Raw genomic sequence first — 11272 nt, forward strand, 5'->3', positions numbered from 1 at the left:
CTACACGCATGTGCACGCACTAAAATTGGGTTATGTTATGCGGACAAATGCATTTAATGCCTGCTGCAAAGTGTAGGTACATTTCCTCGTATATTTTTTCTCAGACAGAAGTGTGTACGGTCCTCCTACACTGTAAGCGGTGCTGTAACATTCACCGCCCTGATGAATTTCTATCGGTCTCTACTTTTACTTTGACGCATTAGGACATGACGGGATTGTAGCAGTCGCTGAAAACGGTCAGTGTGTGATGGGAGAACTACCCCGTTGACTTCGGACAGGTAGGATTACTTTGAACGATCATTAATCACGCTTAAAAAGATGGATGTTTAGGAAAGGTCTGCGACCGGCTGTGTTGGAAGGGAGGAGCGCACGCTCGCGCACGGAGCATCATCATTTTCCCTTTGACTTTCATTTTGTGTATTTCGATGCGCAGCAAGTTACGGTGATTTGTAGCCGTGTGCATTTCTTGTGCTCGATAAAGGGAGGCTGCTTTTATATATAGGCTATCACGCCGCGCCATCATTTAGGGAAGTGCAGGTCTTCAGGGACGTACAGAGGGGGCTCTAGCTGTCACTGCACGAACACACGCCCATTTTCAATATATGACCAAAATAATGACCCGCGGAATGAACATTAGACGCAAATGCATCGACGCTGTCGTATTCAGAGGGCTTTTTGTTGGACATATGCATTTGTTGTTATTGCGATTTCAGCCGCTGCGTTATAGGCCGTCGAAATGTTATGGTTTTTGGGAATCACCGTGGGTGTTTATTCACAAATGACTGCGGCTCGCGCATAAACATTGAAAACACGCGTGGCATTCTGGCACCTGTGCGCGCGGCGCTTCCTGGTATGTGTCCATTAATGTCGTTCGGGTTTCACTGTTAATGCACGGACAGTGGGTTAAAACCTTGGTGTTCAATAACTATGCTTCATTTGCTCTCGGGATTTTTTTTATTTCTATGGCTCGTATGAAACAAAGGCAGCGCATTACTCGTCTTCACGGCGCAGGCATGGCGCGATTTCACATTATTAATGTAGCAGATTTGTCTTGTTTTTAGGCAGAAATGCTCAGATGCTTAATTTTTGTTCGGCTGCGGCCTGGTGTGAGTTATACAAATAATAACACACTGTATATTTTGGGGTCAAATTTAGGGTAAAATAGTAATAACAAAACTGGCATCTGTTTTCCAGAACTTTACCGTAAAAATACAGTGATTATATTACAAGAATTACGGGAGATGTTTTGGTGATAGCATATTTTTCTCTTCCTAACTGTAGACCTACATATTGTTAAATGATTTACTGTTAATACTATACAACATATTTGAACTATTATCAAACATCTGTGGCCACTAGTAACAGAAAGACAGCACAATTACCCACAAAACACCATTACATGACACTAAAATAATACAATTACACCTACATAACTACATAACGAAAATAAAAAAAACTTTTTTAATAAATGTTATGGTTTTTGCATGTAGATGCTGTTTCCCCTTTAAATTACAAAGTGATAATTGTACATTTCACACATTAAAAATGCAATTGTAACATTATTTTACTGTTAAAAGATACAATTTGTTTTGTTAACTATAATATAAATTTTCTCTATAAATTATAAGATAATTCCTTCTAAATTTTAATGTATCATCTTTCAAACTATTATATATTTTAATCATAGCTTAAAAGGTAACTTACAGTTGAGTTAACCAGTTATGTTTTTTGAATAACTGTTTTTTACATTATTTTTCAGTTAAAGTAATGTTTTTACAGCGTAGGCTACTTCAGCAGCTATAATGATACAGATTCCATACTGTGTTGTTCAGTTTCAGCATTTATTTCTGCAGATACTCAGCATTTTAAACTCACAGTTTTGACAGTGTTTCTGACTGTCTGTTGAATCCTGAAACTGCTTATATTTAATATGATTTTCAGTTCTACCATACTGCACATGTGTAGCATACAATAGAACATATAGAATCTATTATAATTCTACTATTCATTTGGTTAAACTAAAATGTTCCACTAATTATACTGTATCTGATCGGAGCATTATTTCCTGATAGAAATTTTCACTCATATGCAACTTGGTGTACTGAATCAACAGACTCAACATATTAATTAATCCACATAAAACAAATCTAATCTTAATAAATGTGCTGCGTTATTAATTATTTAGGTCATTTCTTTAACACGCAGAAAAGTTGTAATTAGAAAAGGGAGGACCATGAATACCTATTCATAATCATGTGCATGCTGGTATAATTTATGTATATGTATGAACATTTTTGTTTTATTATGCAGCGTTATGCATGCAGATGTACTTATTAAAACACAATTATAATTGATCACTGTTTCACCTGCCCTCTCTCCGTTGATTGATTAGTGAAATTCAGTAGACCTCTCTACAAGTTTCCACATCAGTCATGTGCTACCCTTCTTTCTTGTGCATAAACAGAGTTTGGTTGACTTAAGACTCACCTCACACAGATCACAAGACAGGCCCTGTAAGCAAATACAGGAAAACTGTTGGAAATTTGCATGTTTAAAGCTTGAGTCTCTAGATAAATGTCCTGCCTGTGGTTGACATATATGTACTTCTATAGGAAATGTATGCACTGGGAAGTGGATTTTACAAATGGACAATTGACTTCAAGGTTGATATTTTGACATATAATTACGATCAATTTTATTTCAGCTTCTTGTGTCCAGATTGTGTGGAAAAATGGACAAGGAGCCCCAAACTAAAGCAGAACCTGCAAAGAGCACAGTCAACACCACAACCACCACAACGGTGAACCCTTCCCATCAGGCCAATGGCACCCCGAAAACTCCCTCTGCACTCACAACTGTAACCACCTTCCACAATCAACCCACCCCCACCAACAGAAAAGTGGTGCAGGTCTGTTTGTTCAAACCATGTTCAATTTTGGTGTCAGTTCTCACATGAAATGTGTGAGTTACAATTGTGTATTTATACTTAAATATAAATAAATAGCAAATTGAAAACAGTGCTGACAACTTTTGCAGCTACACAAGAGGATAAAATATTCAATTAATATGAATGCATTTGATTATAAATTTTCAGAGACAGGAGAAGAGATACTGATCATTACTGTGTACAGAGTTTTCCCAACTCAATGGAACATGTTTTTTTTAATCCAACCCAATCAAACAGATCTGAGAAAACAGTGGCTTGTAAACAAGATTATTTTACCACAGGGTATCTGTGCTCAGCACAATTTGAGACCTGATGAATATATCTATTGAATGTTTTAATCACTATTCTGTATTTTCTTTATTGACAATTATTTCACTATATGTAAAGTACATGTTTATGCTAAAATTCTTAATTTTATTGTCTGTTAGCAAGCTACTGATTAAGTTTAGCATCATTAAAAATCTTTAAGGCATTCATGAAACTATAGTAAAAGACTGGAATAAGAGCACCAATGTACACAAAGCATTCTTTTTATCAGTCAAATTCATTGTTAAATTGAAACTCAGGTTTGAAATATGATCAGTAAATGAAAAACACTGTTAATGAGATGTCAAGCACTGGACTGCTATAGGCTGGTGAGGAAATATATTTGATTTATTATTCAGAATCCACATTTGGAAAGGAAATGTATATGTTCATAGGAACAATTCAGTTAATTCATGTTAATGCAGAGAACATGATTATTGTTTTATTCAACTGACAGCCCTAAAAAAGTAGTAATAATCTACGTTCTCATGAGAAATTATTACCAGAAATATAGAGTATAGTATAGTAACTAATATGATATAATATTAGTGCGGTCAAATCGATTAATTAACATTAATTGCATCTAACAAAATTTGTAAATATATATATTTGTGTGTATACATACATAATTAACACACATATATAGATTTACAGATTTTATATTTTATGCGATTAATTGATTTGACAACACTAAATATAATATAATTTAATATAATTTAGTGCTGTCAAATCGATTAATCGTGATTTGTTGCATCTAACAAAAGTTTGTAAACATATATATATGTGTGTGTGTGTATACATACATAACACACACATAGATTTACAAACTCTTATATTAAATGCGATTAATCATGATTAATCGATTTGACAACACTAAATACAATATAATTTTATATAATTTAGTGCTGTCAAAACGATTAATCGCGATTAGTTGCATCTAACAAAAGTTTGTAAACATATCATATACGTGTGTGTATATACATACATAACACACACATATATATTTACAAACTTTTTATGTTAGATGCGATTAATCGCGATTAATCGATTTGACAGCACTAAATATAATACAATATAACTATTCTTTTTAATATTTCTACAATAAAATCAACCACTTTCTTCTGTATCCGTAAAACTTCTATCTCTTCCTGCAGGTCAATCTGTCTGGGGACCGTCTAGCACCTTCCTTTTCACCTAGTGAGAGAGTCAACCAAGCTTCATCTTCGCAGCAGACCCAAAAAACGGTGTGTGTGCAACGACCTGCTCAAGAAATAATGCTCATTTTATTGGTGTTGTGAACTACTCATTTGGGGCCTCTACTGATTTGATCAACTTCTTGACCATTAGGTTTCTCTGCCTGTTGGATCAACACCCCTTGTAAGAGGAAATCAGAATCCGATCGCTGCTACGGCCGCCCGTAAGATTTCCCCTCAAGCTCTGCTTCTGGGGAAGAGCCCGAATACAAGTCAAGCTCAGATGCTCCTGAGGGCCCAGATGGTAATACAGCACATGTTCTGCAGCTTTTTCAAACTTCAGATCGTCACATGCACTTTACACATAATAGTTTTACCCAGACGCCATGCCCCCTTTCACACTCAGATGGAAACTTTGAGACCGTTTCTCGACTCTTAGTGAAAGCTGACCTAAACATTTGTCCTGGGACCCAATGCACAGTCCATGTTAATATTGAAATTATTGCTTATATCTGCATCTGAGTGAAGCATAAATGTGCTGTGCACACATAATTGCTGTCTACAGGTTGTATTTCTTTTCAGCTCATGGTCTATTGTGACCAGCTGGTATATTGGCTTGAACAAATGAAGGGTTAGTGTCTAGAGGTCTGCACTCAATGCATGCTTGCATGTCTATGATGAGGACAGATTTTACTCGACCACATCAAAAGCTTTTCACTGTGCTGTGAAGTTCACCATCACACCTACATAGCAAAAGCACAACAGGCAGGAAATAACAGCCTTCTATTTTGCACCACTGGGACTTTTTCTTTATCTTTTTTACCTCCTCTCTTTCTCTCTTTCATTTCTCTCTTTCTCTGGCCTTGCCATATGGCAGTTGATTCTAACGTCTGCTGTGCGGCCTGATGTACCTGCCCTCTCCTCCTCCTCCTTCTCCTCCTCCTCCTCTTCCTCCACCCCTTCCTCTTCCTCACCTCGATTTCCCTCCACACAGGTGAGCTCGATTATGTATGGTCATGTGATAGAGGCATCTGTTCCTCTAAATTTAAAGGGATAGTTCACTCAAAAATGAAATGTTGTCATTTACTTACCCTCACCTTGAACTTACTTTCTTCCATGCAACACAGAAGGAAAATTTAGGAGAATCTATGAAAAGTTTTATACTATACTTTGAAAACAGCTCTCAAATTTCATTCACTTTATTGACATTAAAAATGGCACATTAATGTGTCATTTCATATAGCGTTTCATGTTTGATGTCAATGATTTTGGTTGTTTTTTTTGTTCATATGACTTCTGAAGACTTTGTAAGAATATTATCATTTATTTCACTTTTTTTTTGAAAATATGGAAAGTGCAACTCAGACATTCTGCTAAATATATCCTTACACTGAAGAAGGGTTTGGAGTGACATGAGAGTGAGTAAATGACAAATTTTTCATTTGTAGGTGAACTATACCTTTTTTTCTATGTAAATGTAATGTAACATATAACCACAAAAGCAATAGACAAGAAAATATATATATATATATTTTTTTTTTCTGATTTCTGATCTTCTTTGTTTATCTAGCTTATGCTACATGTGGTGTTTCTGGCATTTTATGGCATCAATATCTCTCTCATTCTGTTCTGTTCTGTTCTTCAGCTCCAGAGTCTGACTCTCCGTCCACCTCCACCTGGCACCCTTACCATCCCTCCGAACTTACCACTGAAAGCTACAACATCAAGCCAACCCCCTCCACTTTCATGCCCAAGATTACAGACCTTCCATCTGAGACCCAGCCAGCCAGCGAATACTCCAGGGAAAGAGGGAGCTACTAAGACAGAAAGCCCAACATCTCAAACAGCTCAAACGAAAGCTACACCTGTTCGCCATCTTACAGTTCCACCTCCATGTAAGCAGTCACATGTGTATCTCTCTCTCTCCATATTGCAAATATTTGAATCACATTAGACTTGTTTAAAAGTCAGTAATATTTCTTAATGAAAACTTTTATTCAGCAAAGACACATTAAATTGATCAAAAGTGACATTTATAAAGTTACATAAGACTTCTTCTTCTGAACTTTTTTATTCATCAAAGAATCCTGAAAAAAAATTAGCAGCTCAACTTTTTTTAACATTGATAATAAGATAATAAGTTTCTTGTGCAAATTTGAATAATTTCTGGACATGACTTGACTGCTGAAAATTCAGCTTTGCCATCACAGGAATAAATTGCATTTTATATAAATATATTAAAAAAGAAAAATTATAATAATATTTCACAATATTACTGTATTTCTGATCAAATAAATGCAGCCTTGGTGAGAATAAGAGACCTATTTTTGAAATATGTTGGAATAAAAGCTGAATTGTGAATTTTTCCTGAACTTTTCCTTGTTTTTTTTCTTGTGTCTCCAGCCCTGTACGCACCTGCACAGGCCCATGCCTTAGCAAAACAGAAACTGAACAGCAGCGGTCTCAAGAGGCCCCACAGCCAGATCAGCATCCCCCAGCACCCCTTTAATCAGAGGCATACACCCCCCAACTCTCCCCCCGCCACACCAAAGAAGCCTCTTCCAGAGTTAAAGCGCTGCCCATCCACCCAGCCATCCCAAAACGTGTCAGTGCAGAGCGCTTCAGTGCCCATCACAGTCCCTTCCCCTGCAAGATCTCACCTCACACCCCCTACCCTGACTTTGCCCTTGAGGTCTTCATCACCCGGTGGGTCCTTACTGGCTACAAAACAGCTGTTGAGGATCGCGTTGTCCTCTGCATCTGCCCAGTGCACCAACGGCCAATCAAAGACAGCCACTGTGTCTCCGCCCCATGATCTCATCCAATCAAAGCCGCTCGTCTCACCTGTGCTCGCTAAACCAGAGTGCCCTGCCCAACCGCTACGGACTCCAAACCCATGCCCACAGCTTGTGCAGTTGTCGCCCTCCAGACAAACCACAGCAGCCACACCTCTCATCACCACCCCTCCGCTGGCGTCTCCTCAAAGGGCATCCCCTCCATCTCCAGTGCTGCCCCTGGTGTCCACCAGCAGCATTCTCGCGCCGCCACAATCCCCTTTGACCTCACAGAGCCCCACACAAACGACTGAGACGTCAAAAGACAGAAAGGAAGAGCAGAAAGAGGAAGATGTACCAGACCAGACTCCTCAAGATCTGAAATGTCCAGCACCCCAAAAGAAAATCACCCTGGCTGTTGCCGTAGATCAGCCGTCAAGTGAAACTTCGGAGAAGGTTTGGAGAAGCACAATGCATGATCACTCAAACATATGGGTTATTCAGTTGCTGATATGATAATTAGAGAACAATATAGCCGTATATTGCTAAAACACAAGTTTATAATGGCAAATGATGCATAGACAAATATTTTACTCAAAATTTGCTCAAAATTGGAAATGAGATAAGGGTAAATAAACACTTGATAATCAGGCAGTTATTCATCAATGCTCATAATCTCAAAATCTCAAATATGGTCTGATTAATATTCAAGGCTGATGGTATGACGGCATGGTAACAACACTCTACTACAACAACTCTTCCTCTTCTCTAAAGCAGCCCAACATGGCCTCGCCCCCTTTTGTTGCATGTTCTCTGGGGCGGGGTTTATGTATATTTTAGGGTTAGAAGAAGCTTGTTGTAGTCCCTACCAGCCAATTGTTGTATTCATTAAACAGCAAATACTTTAAAATAAATTATCTCCCTTTGCATTGAACTTTGAGCGTTGTAACTTTGCAGATGTTGTTTATGCTCAAACAGCAACATTATACACTAGCTAAAGTTAACAAAGTGAAATCATCAGCTAGTTGCATTTAGTTTAACTTGATCTACTAAAATAAAACTAAAAATGAATAAAAACTATATAGACAAAAAATGACAAAAACACAAAAAAATTACTATAACTAAAATTAAAATGAAAAAAGTATAAAAATGAATTCAAAATATAAAAAAAACTGTAATAGTATATCAACGATGATACCACAGTAATGGTTTTAATAAACATATTTTGAATTCTCTGCATTTCAGGTCTTGAATAAGATGACAGTCTGCACAGAGGATTCGAGGACTGACAGCCAAATGAAGACGCCACAGAAGAATGAGACACAGTCACCTTCAGTCGCACCATGGCCAGCTGAGAAAGACGACCAGTGTGAGGAAACATCCACTCAGTCAGACAATCACTCAGGTACACAGTCACTTATACACATATAAAAGAAATATCACAAATATTCTCTAGTAATTTTAACATTTCTACTAGACAACGGTCAGACTAAACAAAGATTTTTGCTCAATTCTAATACTTTTTAGATGTTTCTCCTGAGAAATATACTAACTGTCTCACATGTATCTCTTGTACAGTTTCAGAAGAGAAAGTCGATACCTTAAAATATAAATGAGAACTCCATAAAGTGTCCTGAGATTTGAAAAAGTATTAATAGACACTGTTGGTAATATCATAACTGTCTTCATTTTTCTAGCAATCTCCAGCCTTTCCTCTGACATGTCACCCATCCAGTCCTCCATCACTCAGCCGTTAGATGTGCCCCCTGTGCTCAGCAGCTTTTCTCCAGAGATTCTCACTTTCCTGAATGCGAAACAACCGGTTCAGCCTCCCACTGTCAGTCAAACGATAACCACAGAAGTCCAGCAACCATCAGCAGCGGCCAAACCTTTGGTTCTAACACACCTAGTGGAAGGATTTATCATACAGGAGGGACTGGAGCCATTCCCGGTAAACAAAACATCTATCATCCACTGCCGGAATAACATATCTTTGTACTAGATATTGAATGTTGTTCTTCTGAACTTTCTATTCATCAAAGAATCCTGGAAATATGTATCATGCAAAACTTTTAAGCAGCACAACTGTTTTAAACATTGATAACAATAATAAGAAATGTTTCTTGAGCACCAAATCAGCATTTTAGAATGATTTCTGAAGGATCATGTGACACTGACTGAAGACTGGTGTAATAGATGCTGAAAATTAAGCTTTTGTAAATTACATTTTAAATTGTATTAATATTTCACAATATTTCTAATAATGTTTTCTTCCAAATCCCACAGGTAAGCAGGTCATCCCTGATGGTGGGTCCTGTCCGGGAGTCTGGGGTGAATGGGGTGAGGGAATCAGAACTCATCCCTTCTAGTTCAGAACCTCCAGAGGACTCCACAGACTCAGATGATGAGGATGTGGTTACAAACAGTAAGTAAAACTTCTTCTTCTTTTTCAGGCTTATTGCAACATATTTGATTACAAAATTACCATGTAGTCTTTATCTAAACAACTGCCACCCTGTAAAATTAGCAAAGCCATCAAACCATACCACATGCATGATGCAAGACACCATTGGCCTGTTCCAGATCTTTCATACAATACTGTACTAAATCTAAAAAAACACTATTTGTTCCAATATTTAACCCATACAACAAAGTGTGGAAGGTTTTTCACTTGAAGCTATACATGAATTGTATAATAGCCTTATACAATTCATACAGTTGAGTACATAGTGCATAGTATTAGTGCATGGAGTATAGTACGGCATTTAGGACACAGCTAAGATTTTGGATCAGAATATTGCAGCATTAGCTTTAGCATAGTAGCATACAATGTTTTGAACTGGAAAAATTACAACAAAATATTATTTTGTTTAAATATAAAATTAGTTTTTTTCCATCGTATTTCTCACTGTAGATGGTGTCGGACGGGCCCACAAGCTTGTTCTGCAGTGCCAGTTTTGCAAGAGGAAAGGGACCGCCCAAACATTCCCACGCTCCAAGCGTTTCTGCTCCAAATCCTGTGCCAAGAGGTACACCTCCCTTATGTCATATACCGCATTGACAGAGTAAAATAAACAACCTGTTAGTATGACTGGCACAATAATGAATGGGTGCCTAACTTGTATTCTGTGCACATACAACTACTCCATCAACATCATTGCACTGGTAGAAACCACAACTGGAAGGGTCTGAGCATGATTTCCTGCATGTATCAAGAGTTCACTTCAAGAATAACAAGAGGTGTGCATGACTAATTGACTCAAACTGATATTTTGTGTGGTGTTGAAAAGGGTATTTCCACTGAAGCTTAACAAATTAATAAGCATATTTACAGTGGCCACAAAAAAGTGTTTAGACACACCTAAAAGTGTATGAATAGCATTGCATTATATAACAAACAACACAAAAATACGGTTTGTATATTAAACACAGTTTAAATGTTCTTGTTGTCAAATGGTAGTGGAAAATGCTCATAGTTAATGTGGTGAACTACAATTGCGGTTACTGTGCTAGGACACCTGTGTGAACTTGAGGAACTGACTTCATACCTCACACCACCTGGTCATTGCAAAATGACTAAGTGAAGTTAGTGCAGAGAATAGCTGCATCATTTGTTTGCTGCTTGTTTTATATATTGTATCTAATGCAATGATTTTCATACATTTATAAGTATACAACAGTGTTCATATCCTTTTTTAGGGTCACTGTATATAGTATGTTTGAATAGCGAGTCATGCACTCAAAGCTAGTAACTATAACTGTCCTAAAAAACTCTCACACACTTACACATACACACAGTGACAGGATGTGGTCATGGTTTGTGATAAACATCAACCCTTGACACACATTGAGCTGCAAGGCTGATTTTGGTCAGTGTGTTGGGTTGACTTTAAAGACAACCTTTGTTTACCTCCTCTTTCTTTTTGCAGGTTCAGTTACACCAAACGTTTCCGTGCGCTCAGACGCTGTGTGAGCGAGGGGGGCCATCGATCTGAGCTCAATGGCGCCGAGGAAAATTTCCACCAGGTTTGTCCAAGGCCCGTAAAATGATG

At 37.7% G+C, this 11272-nt stretch overlaps 1 protein-coding gene across 3 annotated transcripts in view; it reads left to right on the plus strand.

Moving 5' to 3' along the window:
- The first annotated feature begins 123 nt into the window (after positions 1-123).
- The window catches only part of si:ch211-230g15.5 (polyhomeotic-like protein 3), a 16093-nt gene continuing 4944 nt past the window's right edge, over positions 124-11272 (plus strand). Inside the window, exons 1-11 of one of the 3 annotated variants that reach the window (XM_067378301.1) lie at positions 124-278; positions 2705-2908; positions 4408-4497; positions 4601-4750; positions 6092-6341; positions 6850-7676; positions 8466-8625; positions 8918-9171; positions 9507-9645; positions 10135-10249; positions 11150-11246. In XM_067378301.1, the coding sequence (XP_067234402.1) occupies positions 2732-2908; positions 4408-4497; positions 4601-4750; positions 6092-6341; positions 6850-7676; positions 8466-8625; positions 8918-9171; positions 9507-9645; positions 10135-10249; positions 11150-11246 (2259 nt within the window). In that variant the 5' untranslated portion in view covers positions 124-278; positions 2705-2731. Of the gene's footprint in view, positions 279-435; positions 1038-2704; positions 2909-4407; positions 4498-4600; positions 4751-6091; positions 6342-6849; positions 7677-8465; positions 8626-8917; positions 9172-9506; positions 9646-10134; positions 10250-11149; positions 11247-11272 lie in introns of those variants that run through there. The other 2 variants (XM_067378300.1, XM_067378302.1) reach the window with 2 other exon arrangements.

Source organism: Chanodichthys erythropterus, chromosome 23, assembly GCF_024489055.1.
Source record: "Chanodichthys erythropterus isolate Z2021 chromosome 23, ASM2448905v1, whole genome shotgun sequence".
Taxonomy (NCBI): domain Eukaryota; kingdom Metazoa; phylum Chordata; class Actinopteri; order Cypriniformes; family Xenocyprididae; genus Chanodichthys; species Chanodichthys erythropterus.